Source organism: Eretmochelys imbricata, chromosome 6, assembly GCF_965152235.1.
Source record: "Eretmochelys imbricata isolate rEreImb1 chromosome 6, rEreImb1.hap1, whole genome shotgun sequence".
NCBI classification, from domain to species: Eukaryota; Metazoa; Chordata; order Testudines; family Cheloniidae; genus Eretmochelys; species Eretmochelys imbricata.
This window is the reverse complement of record NC_135577.1, coordinates 22,987,106-23,005,027: the sequence shown is the minus strand read 5'-3', so window position 1 is coordinate 23,005,027 and position 17,922 is coordinate 22,987,106. Positions and strand designations below refer to the sequence as shown.

The following is a 17,922-nucleotide window of genomic DNA, read 5'->3' as shown; positions in this document are numbered from 1 at the left end:
TGGGTTGAACAAGGTTTCCATGATGGGGCAGAAAGGAAATAGAAAGAAAATCAACCCTCAGGAGTGTTTAAGATAAAAGTACACCCCCCCACACCTTTCCCCCCAAATATTTGATCTTACCCCCTCCTGCTAGTAGCTTCTCCCCCTGCCCAGTGTTTAAGGACGGCTCACCCACTACTGTCAAATCTGCACCACCAGGGTGATGAAAATCCAGAACAGGGGGTTGACCAACACACAGAGTACCATTTTGGTGGGGATCAAGGAGAGTTTTCACAACCAGGGGTATGGAGAAGAGAGAAATAAGTCACACACCTCCCCACTCTCCTCAGCTTGGTTCTCCTTCCCTGCCTTTTCACTTTGATTTTCAACTTTTTTTTTTAATATATGTGGAAGGGGGGGGGAGATTTTCAACCACCCTCCCCCCATTTTATTCAAGCATAAAGAAAAGTAAGAAAATGTTTTGCATGGGACATGAAATGGGAAATTAACTAAATAAACCAAACAAACACTTTTCCCCCTTATCTCCAAGCCTACGTGTTCTGAGAACTCAAAAGTTGCCAAATAGAATTTTAATCTAAAATGTTCATTTTGTAGGAAGAAACACACACACACAAACAAACTTCAGCTGCCATATAAAACAATTTCCAATAAGTTTTGAGCATCTAGAAATAAAGGCATCAACTTGACTTTAGCATTGCTACTGTGATACTGTGCGTGTGTACACACACACACACACACACACACACACACACACACACCCCACCTTCCAAGTGAGAGGTTCAGTACAGTTCCCTATGGACTGTTTTTCCTTATTACCAGTAACACATTTTAAGCCTTCCTAAACCAAATTGCTTTAGATTTCAACTCTGCATTGCAGGGAAGGAGTGAGCAGGACAAGAGGATTGAGACAGATTTAACAGCACTAGCCAAGGAATTTATTTAATTTTCAAGAAATTAAGACCATTGTACAGGTGCAAGAACAATAGCTGAGTGAATTTTTGTTTGCACTCTTGATACACTGGAAGGACAAAGAATGTCATGTACGTAAGCAAGAAGCAACTGACACTAACCCAAAAGGACTAGGCAGTCTTTTGTTCATTATTGCTATTTGGAGAGTTAAAATGTGGCTCTGCTCTGAAAAGTGACTGAGTAAAAAGGTGCCATTTTTATCTACGAGATATCTTCCCTGAGAGCATTCAGAATCAGGTCTCCTGATTTTTAACAGCAACCATGATGACATATTTATTTACAGTATATTATTCAGATGTCTCTGTGTGCTGTATAGATCTCCAGACAAGCGGTTGTCCCTGGTAAACAATGGAAACAAAGCTGGAAGTTGAGCTGTGCGGAAGTGCATTGTTTGTATCTGTCATCACAGTTGCATTCATTAATCCCCTCACCTGCCGTTTACTATAATAAGCCTTTATACTTACTGTTCTTGTAGTCCTGTAGAGCCAATGCAACATTTGGAGACTGAGCTGGACTCTATTCCAGCTTATGTATCAATAACTTAACTGTTAACTCATTCCTGACTGCAGAATCTTTACAGAAAGAACTCACCTTGATTTTCACATTCTGGGTTGAGACTGCAGGGTAGGCACTCACCAAAACCATCCTTGGACTGTGTAGCTTAATGAATGTCTAAGGTGACAGGTTATGTGGCTATACCTTGATGGGTGATAATTATGGGCGGTAACAGGCTATACTGCAGAAGCTCCCAGGAGAGAAGAGTTCATTCAGATCACTGTTTCATAAAGTGGGTGATTTCCTCGGTGTCTCTAATCGCATAGGAAAGTTAAAACATTTAATAGAGAGTCATCACTACTACCACTAAAAAAGAAATGGAGGACTTGTGGCACCTTAGAGACTAACAAATTTATTTGAGCATAAGCTTTCGTGAGCTACAGCTCACTCGGATGCAGTGAGCTATAGCTCACGAAAGCTTATGCTCAAATAAATTTGTTAGTCTCTAAAGTGCCACAAGTCCTCCTTTTCTTTTTGCGGATACAGACTAACACGGCTGCTACTCTGAAACTACTACCACTGTTCTTCTAAAACAGACTGGAATAGGCGTATCGTCCTCGAAGCCTGAGGGACGCAGTTTGGTCAATTGCGTGGTGGAATAAATTCACACTCAGAGCACTGTAAAGTAAAAAACTTCATGCCCAGGGTTTCAAGCACCACATAATCTGGGCCTTTGCCAATGACAGGTTGGAGAGTGGTGAGTCTGACAATGCCAATCTTATGCATCTGTTAGCTTAGCTGAGTGGAGTCTTGCTGGAGTCCAGTGTCATCTCTTCGGAGTGTCACCCTGTAGTAAGCAGAGAACTTGCTCTGCCCGGGCTTTGCTGTTTGAGAGAACACTGGGTGACCCTGGAGCTGAAACAAAGGTAATTCTGTCTTCTCACTGATGCGTGGCAATGCCAGCCAGAGTGGGAGGGTACCATAGCTAGTGTGTTGGAGAGGAGGGATTGCAAGACAAGGGGAAGAGCAACATCAGCATTGTACAGATGGGAGGTAACGAGGAACAAAACAAACATGTGACACTGAAAAAGCCTGCTCTGTGGTGTGTGTAGGTGCCCAATTATGAGACCTATTCATGAGCTGGAATCAACCATCTCCAAGACAAATTGCTACCCGCTACCCCCAGCACATCATCATTTTATCAAAAGACCCCACTTTATTATAGTTCCCAAGTAATTAGGAGAGCTAAAAGCCTTCTAATTAGAAGAGCTCCTGGCAAAGTGAATCTGAAAAGGTTTGAATCACCCAGCGAGAGGGTTAGCTAATTAATTCTGCATTTCGAGAGAGAGTTCTCTCTTGTGTAGAGTGCTCCATTGGCTCTGGTCTTCAGGTGACCCTGGCTGACTTGAACAGAAATAAAAACATACTACATAAAAGGGAACATGGTAAGCAAACCACTCAAAACTTTCAGCGACTTTTCTCTACATGACCATGTATTAAGAAGTTCTTCTTCACCTGTGTACAGAGAATGGGGCTCTTTGGGGCAAAAGAACTCAGAGATGATTGGCTTTTAGCCCAGTGGAATCCAAGTTCTGGTCAACTGAGGGGCAGAACTGTCAGCTTGCTAGGAGCCCAAGAGCCACAGCTAGCTTGCATCAACAGAGTGGGTGCCTTCTTCTTTAGTGCCAAGGAGCAGCCCACAGAGACTATAGGTCCCAGCACCCAGTGCTTTACCTCTAGCCAAGCGGCTTGCCCCAGTAAGGCCCCTGCCTTCAGGATGCGAACCAACAAACAACGTGACATTTTACTATAGTTTAGAATGAGACGCGCACACTAGGGAAGGACAGGAGCACCCTCAGGATTACCTTGCTCCTATGCCAACTGGGAAGGAAATTCATTTAGATGATCCTGGGTGAGGACTGTCATCTAAGTCTAAGCTGGTACTTGGGCATCTGGACTGAAGGAGGAGAGACCTTAAGGACGTTACTATTGATGCCTGGATGGGACTGTGGTTCTGCTGGTGTAAACCAGACAGACGCTTTCCCTTCTGGATGGTTGTTGGCAATGTGGTGCAGGACAAGCTCCAAGTTAAATAGCTGCACAGCTGTAAAGGAGACGCCTGTGAGCACAGCACTTCTCGTAAACCTGGGCTGAGCGGGACCCAAGTCTTGTGGGCTACAGCAGCTGTTTCCTGCCACAGGCTTTGTTGTGGCTCAGCAGGCAGCAAAGACAGTCACCAGATCCTGGGGGGCAGCTTCCTTAGCAAGAAGACCTCATGGAAACGGACCCCGGGCCTTCGCTCAGAATGGAGTGTCCCTACCTAGACACAGCGGAATCAACCGCCGGTCAAGGTGGTGCCCGTGGGCCTTGCTTCACTGAGGCAGGGGGTCCACGCAGAGTGCAAGTGGAGCTTTAATCCCAGACCCCCATGCCTTCTAGTTAATAATTATAGAGTCAGCACTAAACAACATGAAACTAGCTTCCAGAAGGGCTGAGAAATGCCAGAGAGTCAGTGTGGGCTAGAGCAGCATCCTGGGTCTGCTTCTGCCCTGCTGCGTGACCTGAGTCAAATCACTTCACCTCCCTGTGCCTGCCATGTTGCCAACTCTCATGAATTTATCATGAGTAAGGGGCACCGGAAAAGAGGGAACCAGGGGGCCATGGCCCCCACACTTTTTTCCACGAGCAACGGGGTGGGGGGAGGAAGTGGAGAGGAGCGAGCAGGGGGCAGGGTCTTTGAGGGGAAGAGATGGCATGGGAGTGGGGCCTTCGGAGAACAGGCAGCGCAAGGGAGGGGGCTTGGGGAGAAGGGGCAGTGCAGCGGGAACAGGGCCATGGTTCGGGCACCGGTGGCTCCCCCCACACTTGTAGGGACTTTCTGCCACTCCTGTCATGAGTCTCATAATAGCTGATGTTTTATTTAAAGCCCCAGCTCCTGGAGACAGGGGATTAAGAGAGAATCCCAGCTTTCATTAAAAAAAAAATAATAGGAGTAAGTTTCTAGCCCTTATGTTTGGAGAGAAAAGGTTGAAGAGGTGAGCTGAGCCCTCCCTAAGGCTCACAAACCAGAAGGCAAAGAAAAAAATCCCAAAGCTCTTACTTTTTGGCAAGAAAAAAAAAATCTCAAGATTTTTAAACCAGTCTCATTGTTTGGTGCCCCACTCATAGTTTCTGACTGCTTGGCAGTGCTGTGCCTGTCTTATCTATTTAGGGTGGAAGTACTTTGGGGGCAAAGACAACCTGTGGGTGTGTTTGTATCTGGCTACTTCAGGAGTACAAATAAAACCCTTCCTATTTATTAAGACGTGTCAGTCTTTGTCTCTATTCTCTTTTGATTTTAATAATGCTGGGGGGTGGAGGCTTGTGTTAGTAGGGGGCTTGAAAATAGATGTCGCTGACGTGATTAAAATGCTGGTGGCTACTAGCACCTCATCTACACTAATGCTACCATGGGGTGGATGTGACCTGTGAGCTCTGCCTTGTGTACATGTGCCGTCTCTTTCACAGCCTGTAGGGAATTAGGCTGTGGAATTCTTCATCTCCAGTCAAGGCAGGAGACGGTGAGAAAGGAAAGCAGGGTGTCTTTATTCACCGTCAGTCCTTGCAGGTGTTATTTGTCTTCAGAGCTCCCAACAGCCCAGTGAGGTCGGTCACTGGTCAGCCACTGTTTCGCAGATGAGGAAAACTGAGATGCCGGCTGGCTGAATGACTTGCCCATTGTCAGTGTTCAGAGCCAGGATTAGTATGTGCATGTGTATGTTCAGAATGTGTGTTGTTTTCATTCCTCGATATTTGCAGGGAGCTCCCCCCAGCGCTAAGGGGTGCCATGTGAGAAAGTGCAGAGCTGCTTGTGGGGAAATGTTACGACTGAGAAATCAAGAGTGGCGTAACTCTGACCTGGCCTCATCTCCCAAAGGTGATTTTTAAGTTTTGAGTTAAAAACAATCCACCCGTTTGTTGAGAATGAGGAGAGGAGAAAAACCCTTTTCCTATTATAAAGTAATTCTTGCCCCTTTAAAAATACCCAGCAACAATAAAACCCCAGCTGTAGCACCAAAGGGGTTTAGGCTAGAAAGCTGACACTCAGGAGCAGGGAGGTGTTCGAGGAGAACATGTGACTTTCTGTGCTCCAGGAATATAGTTACGGTTTGGCTGAGAGTTACAAGGGCTCATATGTGTCCATTAGCTTTCTTAATAATGATAATGCTTTTAAGAAGATATCTCCCAGTGCACCAAAGCCCCAGTTCAGCAACACTTCTTTGATATTAAGTGTGCAGTCATGCTTAAAGAAAAGCACCTGCATAAGTGCTTTGCTGGATCAGACTTGTAAGAAAAGAAGATTGCACAGCAAGTAATTTAGGTTCACGTTAAAACACCGAGGGAGTACTATCTGATTCTATGCAATGTGTTCCGCTGTGCATTGACCGTTCCATATGAGCCTTTAATGTGAGCATTGAACGAGAGCCAGGGGTTGTATAGAAATAATAGCATCATGTATTGTAATGCCCAGGCACAAAAGGGGCAAAGTTAAGTTTGCATATGCTACCTGAACAATAGCACTTCCTCTCTTCTAAGTGCTAAAATGTACATCCTGAAATATTCTCTTAAAGCAGCTGTTCTGTTGGAATGAGTGTCTTATGGTAGTGTGGCATCCTATCAAGTTTTTATTGCATGCATTTGGGATCGTTGTATTACTGGTAAGTAGTGTAGTCACATGTTGGTTTTAAGGCAAGAGGCAAAAAAAAACCAAAAAACTTTATAGGTCCTTATACCATTTCACACAGACTTTATGCCACTCGCTTTATTTATTCCTCACTCTTCTCTGCTTTTTCCCCTGCCCCCTTTGAAGTTATATTGGTTACTATGGAAACAGTGTCATTGGAAAAGGCAGAGCGTAGTGACATCCACAGATGCAATATGCAGTCAGCTCTACAATGGTTGGAGATTTGTGCCCTAGTCAGACAGCTATAGGTACTGGAGATTATTATCCTGGTCACATACAAAATCATGTACCTTGAATACGCGGATGAAAGTAAAGCCGCATAAATCTACTGGAACAGGTCAATTTAAAAGATTCAGAGAAGTCCAGCCAAAGAACCACAAAGATCAATGCCCTACACTGATTTCCCCCTGTATGTATGTAGGCTGAGGTTTTCAAAACTGCCTAAGGAATTTGGATACCCATTAATCTGAGGCTGCTTTGAAAAATCTCACCCCCACTGTTTCGAAAGACTAAAGTTACTAAAGTCATTCTTTCCCCTATATGAGCAGTTAGTGGCCCTTGTTCTTTGTTTTTTTCATACATCAACAAGAGAGGAAAAAAATCCAGTAGAAACAGGGAAACAAATTGTAAAAAAGAAAAAAATAAGCAAACAAAAACCTCCACAAAAGTTGGCCTGGGGACTCAGGAGCAGGTATAATATCTGGAACTACATCTCTACAGCTTTCTCTTCTTTTTTTTATTGACTAGATTTCAGGTTGCTTGTATCTCTTTAAGGAAACAGGAAAGAATCCAGGAACCTTCGTGTTGTTTGCTCAGCAGAAAAAGATTAGCCCTAACTGGGTAGCAAGTTGTGCTAATACGCTGCAACCTTTACTGATGACTGTATCATGGAACGAGCCAGAAAGATAAACTGGCTTATTCACAGAATACACAGTCAGCTGGAAAAGGCTTTGCCATTGGAGATATAGGGCAATCAATAACAAATAAATAAAGCGGCTGCCCATCCCAGTCTCTCCATCCCCCTCTTACTTCATCCCATGGACGTTTACAGAAAGAGAGAAAAGAGCCATTTGCTGCGCAGTTACAGTAAAAATGCGGTTCTAACCACAAACAGGTTTGTTTAATTAGTGATGCTCTATCTTAATTTGAAAACAAGCATGGAATTTCCTTTGCCTGCAACAATGACCTATATTTTGACATGATCTTTGCCAATAAAGTCTTCTCACTGAGAACTCATTCCACAGCTTGATACACTGATTCTATATTCCTGTATATAAATAGTAGAAGCGTGGTAACAAATATATACAATGGTGCCTTATTTCAGAAAAATCAGTACAAATTATATGCTTAAAATTGTATCCACTCATTAATGTTCTGACTCAAAGGGATATGAAGTTAAAATCACTATTAAGAATATGTTCTGTTACAAGCAAAATCTCAGAATATTAGAATAGAAGAAATAGTCTCTCATCATTTAGCACCTCTCTGTTAGGATCATGAACAGACAAGCCAGTTTCACTTCTGTTTCTAATCAGTTATACCTTGTGCATCACACACAACGTTTGGATTGCAAACAGTGAGAGGGAATGCTTATTTCGGCACAACTGTTTCTGTTAGAAATGATGGTGGGTTTTTTTTTAAATCATGGCCGCTTCTGATATTATATATTTTATAAATGTGTTTAAAAAAAACCACACATCTAAATTTGGGGTCAAAAATTTGTCTCTATTTCCCTAACATGACACTAGCACAGTTTATGCCATTTCACCAGGTACAACTAATAGTTTACAGCTACTGATATAATGAAAGTGGTATGCAGTTGCTTTTTTTCAGACTATAAGTAATATGGCAGTAATGGTAGCATCAAACACATTGAAACAATTCACTGAAAACAATTCGAACTGCGTTTCGCTTTAATGGGGATTTATAGTTCAGATGACTCAATTCTTTAAAATAAAATAAAGATATTTAAGGAAATAATGCCACATCATCACATGCCTGCTATGTGATGCTTGAACACCTATACCATAGCAACAAGGGGAAAGATAACTGCTACTTTATGGGCCTGATGCAATGCCCTTTGAATTCACTAGAAAGACTTCCACTGATTTCAATGGGTTTGGGAGCAGACCCTAGATCTATAAAGGACACTATAGCCAAGAATGAGCAAATAAAGCCCATTCATTCAGTTTAATAATGGAGGGGCTGAGAAACATCCGAAGTTGCTTTACCAGCGATGACGCTGTAAAGTTCTTTGGCAATTAAATGATCACTAATGGAGGCGCCTGAGGCATTCAGGTCAAACAATCAGATCCATGACATTATTTGAAATGTATGGGAAATCATTATTTATTTCCTAATGACCTTCAACGCATACCAGTCTAGGAGGAATTTGCACAAGATTGTTAATTCAATAATAAAAATTATGAAATTAGGGGTAGGCTTTGTTTAGAATACAGCAATGCGCCAGTGTAAAGAACTTGCTCTTTCTACGGCAGATGCCCCATCAGCTGACAAATGGCGAATCTTGTTTTGCACGATTAGTGACACCTGCTGGCTAAATAGGAGGGGCAGCTGAGTGTTACTTACTAGAGGAGTGTTGCAGTGACAGGAAGAAGATTCGGGGCGGGGGGGGAACCTGGAACCTTAAGATGATGAAGGTTTAGCACCAACACAACTGGGGTTTCATGACCAAGCAAGGCTGCCATTACCCAGACAGTCCCAGCTTATGGGGGCCTGTGGGGCTAGGGTTAAAGAGAACCCTATCGCACAGCTCTCTCTCTTGGCAGGGTACAGAGCCGCAAGCTTGAAGAAGCGAAGCTTCAGTAACACTAGACAAACCTCCAAGCCATTAACTCAAAGCTCTCACAGTTCCGCTCCCAGGCAGATGAGACAATAACACAGGGCCAGCTCCTCCTCCTTGGGGGTGAATTGACATAGCTCTGTTGACTTCATGGAGCTTTGCGGACTCACCCCAGCTGAAGATCTGGCTCTCTGAGCAAAGAAAGCCAGTCTGTACCCAGAGCACTTCATGAAAGCTCTGAAGAGCGAGAGTCAGCGCCACTCTGTTGGGCCCGGGCTACTTGTTAATCAACAGGTGATGTGCCATCCAGGAAAACTTAACACATGACTGCCACCAGCTCAGCTACCAGAGCTCAGCAGGGGCACATCAGCATCCCCGAGACTCCTCTTGCATCCTGCCAGCGCCCCAGTCTCTCTCATGTGCAGCATGTTATTTCATTGCTCTCGGGAAAGCACTGTTACTGCCTGGCCGCACACACTTGGATGCCGTCCAATGTGGAGAAATGTGACATTGGAGAGAGAGGCTCCCCTTGTTACCACAATAATAATTAAAAAAAAAAAAAAGCTGGACATCCTGTACTACATCCTGAATATACTTCAAGGTCACTAAAAGTATATTACACGGGAGGCTGCTTTTTTGTAAGTAGAGCGGGTAAAGAGTCCCCCCACACACACACACCTGCCTTCACTCTAGGTTCTGCATTTATGTAAAGTTGTGACCACTAATCAACTATTGGTCTTTTAACTATTCAGCACTGGAAGGAGTCATTTAAAAGAAAGGGGTGGGGTGGGGTTCACTCCCCCTCAGCTAACCTCCAAGTGTGAAGAGGGGTCACTTTCCCTGTCAGTCGGCCCAGCTTGGCTGGTAGATTGCACATTTGGGCTAAAGGATCATGGCATTTACTATAGCAGACCAGACCGTTGGGCCATCACATCTTGAGGAATGATGACCTTGAGGCTAAGGCACTGGACTGCAACTTGGCAGCGGTGGGTTCAAATCCCCACTCTGACTTTCTGTTCAACCTTATGAAAATAATCTGGGAGATGTTCAAAGCACTGTGCTTTGGCCTAACGCAGCTACTATTGACGTCAATGGGAGCTGGCTTGCATGGGAGCAGACTTAGGCCAAAACAAAGCGCTTTCAAAAATCCCTCTCAGTCTCGTTGTGCCTCAGTTCCCCATCTGTAAAATAGGAAGTGATATTATTCCTTTCTCCCACCCTTTTTCTGTCTCGTCTATTTAGATTGAAAATCTTTTGGGGGCAGGGACTCTCTCTTACTGGGCATACATACAGTGCCTAGCACAATGAGGCCCTGATCTTGGTTAGGCCCTCAAGGAACTAACAACAACAAACGACATTCCCTGTTAGTCTGTACAGCTCTGCTGGTGTATTTCACGTTTGCCCTACGGAACCATGGAATTTACTGTATTATATCAGAGCACTGGTCCATTGAGTCCTTTTGTGGAGGAGGGAAACATTTAGCTAAAGCTTCCCAAGGGTGACAGTGGTTATTTAATGTCTTTGCTGTACAGAGATTGCCTCTCCAGCAGATCTCCACAAGTTCTCCATGGCATCTGGCATGAGCCACATCAGTACATGGGATGCTGGAGTTACAGGGGAGGCAGATAGTTAAGAAACATTGCATCCATATTCCCTCACCCCAGCAATTCATTTCAAGTCTCTTTAGAAATGGACAGAATGAATCTGAGGGTCTCTTTACCATAATCTTTTCCAGGCTGCAAGTGCCACACAGGGGAAGGGAGATGGTCTCACGCAGCCTAATGGGCAAAGTGAACAGAACCATTCATTTGCTATTCCCAGCCTTTGACATGGGGTCAAAAGCCAGCAATGGTTTGCAAAAATTAAAAGCAGAAGAGGGTTTCCAGACACCACCATCTTCCCCAACTCTGTGCTTGGTGTTGTATCAACCTCTCCCTTTAGTGGTTTACAAGGCTCCTAGAAGGCTTAACTTTTCTGCACAAGGCATGTGAACAGCAAACACGGTGGGGGTGGCTGTCTGTGTCCAGTTTATACCATGTCTCCTCTCTCCAGTTCATACTATGCCTGCGAAGGCTAAAAGTATAACTGGATTCCAAAAGAATAAGTAAGTTCCCAGAGGATAGGTCTATTGATGACTATTAGCCAAGATAGTAAGGGATGCAACCCCATGCTCCAAGTGTCCCTAAACCTCTGACTGCCAGAAGCTGGGACTGGACCTCTTGAAACTGCCCTTTTCAGTTCATTCCCTCTGAAACATCTGGGACCAGCCACTGTCAGAAGAACGGATAGTGGACTAGAATGGCCATTGGTCTGAGCCGGTATGGCTGTTCTTATGTTCTTGCTTTTTCCTTTGAGGATCACATTCAATGAGAGACACACACACACATCGCCCAGTGGCTGAACTCTAGGACAATCAGACACATCCCAGTTTAAAATTTGCCCAGGGAGCAGTGGGTGAAAAGCAGAGATTTGCCCCTTTTTCTGCACAAAGCAAGTTCCAGCTGCTCAAAGCCTTAACTTTGCCGTTCAAAGCAGGCCTGAGAGGTCTTCACCAGCTTCTAAAGGATTAATCTGGTGCTTTAGGTACACAGACTAAATACATTTTCTGAGGACAACGCACCCTGTTTACCTGACCCCTTCGTTATAAAGTAACTGTGGATGAAATCTTGGCTCCACTGCATTCAACGGGATGCAGCAGAGCCAGGATTTCACTCCATAGATCAAATGTGGAGTCCCCAGGCTTCTGGGAAACTTCTCGCAGGACAGCTGAAGTGTCCTGTGTTTTCCAGTTAAAACCCACATACATTTGGCTTTGTTTTAACGAGCAACATGCCTTGGACAGATTGAACAGCGTGTGCTCTGTGTTTATCAGGAGCTGCCCCATGGATCAAGCACTCAGTGTGTGAAACAGTGTTTGAAATCAAGCAAGAAGCAGAATGAGAGCAGAGCAGACGCTATCAGCGTGGGTCGCTCGCTTAACTACCTTTGTTCAGCTGTTCCGACTGCGTTCTGAAGGAGTTTACAGTACTGGATAAACGTCCTCCTCGCTGACTGTTGAGTCAGAAGCTGGCAGCAGTAACACAAGCACAGTGTTAAAAAAACATATATTTGTGGGGCTGGTCAAAAATTCTGTCAAAATGGTTTTTCCAAGAAAAACTGGGTTTTGAGCTAAACAAAGCTCACAAAGACGGTCTGCTTTCTGTGGAAATTTTCAATTTTTTATGGAAAAAACAAATGTCTGAAGTGGGGTTGTCAAGCGATTAATTGCACTTCATCACATGATTAATTGCACAGTTAAACAATAATAGAATGCCATTTATTTAATATTTTTTGATGTTTTCTACATTTTAAAAGACATTGATTTCTACTACAACACAGAATACAAAGTGTACAGTGCTCACTTTATATTTATTTTTGATTACAAATATTTGGACTGTAAAAAACAAAAGAAATAGTATTTTTCAATTCACCTCATACAAGTACTGTAGTGCAATCTCTTTATCATGAAAGTTGAACTTACAAATGTAGAATTATGTACAAAAATATAACTGTATTCAAAAATAAAACAAGGTAAAACTTTAGAGCCTACAAGTCCACTCAGTCCTACTTCTTGTTCAGCCAATCACTCAGACAAACAAGTTTGGTTTGCAGGAGATAATGCTGCCTGTTTCTTGTTTACAATGTCACCTGAAAGTGAGAACAGGCATTCACATGACACTGTTGTAGCCAGCGTCACTAGATATTTACGTGCCAGATGTGCTAAAGATTCATATGTCCCTTCATGCTTCAACCACCGTTCCAGAGAACATGCATCTATGCTGATGATGGGTTCGGCTCGATAACGATCCAAAACAGAGTGGACCGACGCATATTCATTTTCATCATCTGAGTCAGATGTCACCAGCAGAAGGTTGATTTTCTTTTTTTGGTGGTTCGGGTTCTGTAATTTCTGCATCAGAGTATTGCTCTTTTAAGACATCTGAAAGCATGCTCCACATCTCATCTCTCTCAGATTTTGGACGGCACTTCAGATTCTTGAACCTTGGATCAAGTGCAGTAGCTATTTTTAGAAATCTCACATTGGTACCTTCTTTGCGTTTTGAAAATCTGCTGTGAAAGTGTTCTTAAAACGAACATGTGCTGGGTCATCATCTGAGACTACTATAACATCAAATGTGGGTAAAACAGAACAGGACACATATAATTCTCCCCCAACAAGTTCAGTCACAAATTTAATTAACGCATTATTTTTTTAACAAGCATCATCAGCGTGGAAGCATGTCCTCTGGAATGGTGGCCAAAGCATGAAGAGGCATACGAATGTTTAGCATATCTGGCAAGTAAATACCTTGCAACACTAGCTACAAAAGTGTCATGAGAATGTCTGTTCTCACTTTCAGGTGACATTGTAAAGAAGCAGCAGGGAGCAGTATTCTCCATAACTGTAAACAGACTTGTTTGTCTTAACAATTGGCTGAACAAGAAGTAGGACTGAGTGGACTTGTAGGCGCTAAAGTTTTACATTTTTTTTTGTTTTTTAGTGCAGTTATGTAACAAAAAAAATCTACATTTCTAAGTTACACTTTCACAATAAAGAGATTGCACTTCAGTACTTGTATGAGGTGAATTGAAAAAGACTATTTCTTTTATAATTTTTACAGTGCAAATATTTTTAATAAAAATAATAATATAAAGTGAGCACTGTACACCTTGTATTCTGTGTTGTAATAGAAATCAATATATGTAGAAAAACATCCAAAATATTTAATAAATTTCAATTGGTATTCTGTTATTTAACAGTACAATTAATCATGATTAATTTTTTTGAGTTAATTGGGTTAGTTAATTGCGATTAATCAACAGCCCTAGACAGAAGACTTACGTATTTTTATTTGACTATGCCACCACAATGTCTCATGGGAGTTATAGGTCAGTTGTTTCACTCATCCATTCTCCTCTATAGGTTGGTCTCAAAGGTCAGGCTACATCTCACACAATGCACCAAGGTCTCACCCTCTTGGAGAAGGTTGGCAGTATACATAGGAGTCTCTAGCCGTGGTGCATCATGGGAGATGTAGTCCAGCTGTGGCCCCCAGCTTACAAAGGAGAACAGGGAGATGAGGCACTGCAGCAGCATATCCAAGTCAAAATTTCCCAGGTTTGGCTGAAATTTCAGCTTTTGAATTTTTGCCAAAAAAGTCAAAATATTCAGCAATTTTTTTCCCCCCTAACCAGGTCTAGTATTTAGTTTTATAAGAGTATTTTGGGAACCTACCAGGTGTTGCCACAAAAGTGCCACAGTTGTTTTGAAACGCAGCCACCCTAATGGTTAATCAAAAACTTAATCAATCAATAAGTCTGCCTCTGCAGACTTATTTATTTATTGGTAACAGCACCATGCAATTCTCTTCCACTTATCCAAATCCCCATCCCATTTGTGTACTGTTTCTTTAAGTCTAAAGCAAGAAGCCAAGGAAGCTAGGGAAGGTTCTAGGCAGGAGCTCTGCTTCACTTGCTTTTGGGATCACAACTCTTTGTGCTGCTCTTTCATATTGTCACCATTCACCGCCCCTCTCCCTCGCCCCCCAGGATTTCAGATGTTCCTGTAACCCTTCAGAGAAAGACAGGAATTGTCCTTCACTTCTCACTCCTGGACCTGCCAACATTCCAAATCTAAAAGCAGGGAAGGAAATGAGAGAAGGATACACACATCAGTGCCATCAAAATGAATCAGACTTTGTCAGATCAGGTGCATTCTAGGAGGCGGAGCTCACTAATGAGTCAAGTTATAAAGTATTTGGCTCTGGGGTAAGCGGTTTCCTTTAGGCACACAGACGTTACGAGCCCCTAGTACATCCATCCTGTCTCGGACAACAAGCAATATCAGCTGCTTCAGAGGAAGATGAAAGACATTCTGAAGATGGCAGTAATGGGATAACCTGTCCCAAGCCCCAGAGAAAGTTCCCTCCTAACCCCCATTCGTTAGTGGCTGGTTTATATTCTGAAGAAGGAGGGCTTCTGTCCCTCTCTGTTTTGGAAGGGCTTCCTCAGGCAAGATGGGAAATGCAAAGAGGTAAGAGCATGGAGTCAGAGGCTACCCTGTAAACAGACCACCATGGCTTAGATTTCCAAAGCAGCCTAAGAGAACCCATCTCTTCTGGAATTTCAGTATGTGCCTAATTCCCTTTGGAAATTCTGCCCCATGTTTGTCCCCAGGTTTTGTGCTTTGCTACCTGCTTACAAAGAGAAGCACATAGAGCTTTGGGGACACAGAGGGAGAAGAGTTAAACATTTGGCTAAACAGGGACTGGCCCTGCACAGCAGAGTAAAGTGGAACATATGGTCCTCCATGAGTTCTCTATTAAACCAGCCTTTGCTGGCCTCCTCTCTCCTGGCACCACCCAGAGCCTTCCCCTCCCTCCCGTTTTCTCCACTGGAAAGAAAAAGCCAGCCAATTTGTGATGATGAACCGGGACTCTGGTTTGTTATTAAAGACAGCAGCTTCAGGGCTTTAAGCCAATACAAAGCTGTCCTTGGCCTTCTCCACTCCTATCAGCTGGGCTGGGGCCTTATCCCAGGGCCAGGAGGAAAAAACACACTGAGGCCCCGACAGGGCAACTCACCATTGTGTGGCCAGGTTTAATCCCCTTCACTTCCCATACCGGGCCCAACATATCTCCACAGCAGCCCTCAAGCATAATATTTGTCCAGCAAATACAAGTCCCAATGTACAAAAAATGACAGGGTGGGTGGGAGTGGCCAGCTCCTTAGAGAGAAAACATTCTTCGAAACGTTACCAGCTCAGAAACTCCAACCAGTAGATTAATTGAAAGAAAAGGCTTTTTATCAGTTATGCAATTTTCAGCCTGTGGAGGGAGGATTTGTGAACTTCAAATAATCCCCATACCTGCAGGAGCCAATGACAACATGACCTATGGAAAGCAAAGATAAATGCGGGTCGTTCTGAGGGAATTTCTGAAGTATGATCTAATGGCTCAGATTCCAAAATGGAAGAGAGGAGGTACTGATCCAGCTGCAAAGGCTGTCACCCACGGGCACACAGGTCTTCAAATGACTGTGGCACAGATGTGTGTGGGGGGGGACTAACACACTAGCTCTTCAATCAGGAGAGACAGGTTTAGGTTACACACGTTGTGAGAATGGTGGTCTCCAATGGAGACATGCTGCCAGGGTGATCTGCACAAGTTGGTAGAACCCAGTCATATTAACCTCCAGATACAGGTACACTGGTTAGGTGTATAGTTCTCTAGCTCTAGGATGAGCCAGTGTATGTTTTGGATACGGTGCCAATGAGTCCATTTGTGACACCCCTTTCAGTCCCTCTCCTACTCCGGCCTGTGCCTTTTTCCATTTCTCCCCATACATGGCATGCCCTCCCCTAACCCATTTGTCAAGACACCAAACCCTCCTTCCGCCAACCAACCGAACCCCCACAAGCCACAACCCCCACCACCAGCCTCCCCCCCCCCGCCCACTTTTGCTACCTCACCTATGGGAAGTGAGGAAGGATGAAGAAAAAAATCCTTAATTCACTGAATCATCAAGATGTGGACATGCCTTACACCCCAATCCTGTAGTCTGCTCTACAGGAATCCTGTAGCCTGTTTCAGTGCGACTCCATAAAGTCACAAGTATCTGCCCATGAGATTACAAGATCAGCTGTTACTGATTAACAACATTATCTTCGTACTCCTCTCCTCACCACCGTGGCTCCGGCTGTCATCTCAAATTCAGGACTGTAGGCTCCTTGGGGCAAGCTCATGTTCAGTGCCTAACACAGTGGACCGCTGATCTCAGCTGGTGCCTCTAGGTGCAAGCATAATACCAATAAAGAAGGGAACTGTTTGCTTACATCTGAGTTTTGCAGAAGATTTCTCATGCCCTCAGCATAGTCCTCCTCCTAGATTCCTTTATAAACCTGAGCCACATGTTAACAATACTCACTAGGTTTCCCTGAAGCTAGTTTTGAGCTTTGCATACTGAAACACTGAGCTTATTAAGTAAAAACATAACAAAAATCAAAGCCATGTTAATGCAGCATTAAGGTTACATGGATAAAGGTCAGGAAATGCAAAAGTTATGCAAAAAGAAAAGGAGTACTTGTGGCACCTTAGAGACTAACCAATTTATTTGAGCATGAGCTTTCGTGAGCTACAGCTCACTTCATCGGATGCATACCGTGGAAACTGCAGAAGACATTATATACACACAGAGACAAACCTGGCAAAAGTTATGGTTTCCAAAGTAGTGCTAACTCAACCACATTGCTCATCCGGTGTTTTTCATGGTACCTGCTCAAAGGGAAGAGAGTTCATCCACTGAGGCCAAAAAGGTTTTTGATTTAGTTAAAGTGTTTTGTTTATGGATTTTTAAATTTTGTTTTTAGGGCAAGTGGATTTCCAGGTAGAATTCATACTATTGATTAAACCGTATGGGCTCCATTAGTGCTGTCCTAAATCAGGGCAACAGCAAGGATTTTTCAGAGGGACTAGTGATTGGGTGCCTACAAGTTTTGGTTGCTCAACTCGACTTAAAAGGACCTTATTTTCAGAAAGGGCAGAGCGCCCATCCTCTGAAAAAATCAGGGCTTTTTCAGGAATCTCCATTTGGGCACCTAAAAAGTTTTGGCACAAATCTAAGAGAGAATCATTGACGTGACAAATACACACCAAGATCACCCTTTCTCGCTACGCCCCCTCAACAGAACCAGTGGCAGCCAGTACCAGAGAAAAATGAAAAATAAAGGGGATTAAAAATGTTAAGGAATGTCTGGACAGCAATTCTGCAGTAAGCTACGTCTTTTTTTAAAGTGTGGATTAAAACATACAGTGTTCAACTCGATCTCATTAATGTCTCTCAGGGGATTTTCTGTAGTTCTATCACTGCCTTTAGTATTCTGTTAGAGTTTGTT

The 17,922-nt window shown here is 43.5% G+C and overlaps 1 protein-coding gene across 1 annotated transcript in view; it reads right to left on the bottom strand.

Annotated features, from left to right (window-relative positions):
* The window catches only part of CRACR2B (calcium release activated channel regulator 2B), a 50,066-nt gene extending 48,452 nt beyond the window's left edge, over positions 1-1,614 (bottom strand). The window contains exon 1 of the mRNA XM_077819940.1: positions 1,561-1,614. Coding sequence (XP_077676066.1) covers positions 1,561-1,614 — 54 coding nt within the window. The remainder of the gene's footprint in view (positions 1-1,560) is intronic.
* Positions 1,615-17,922: the final 16,308 nt, after the last annotated feature.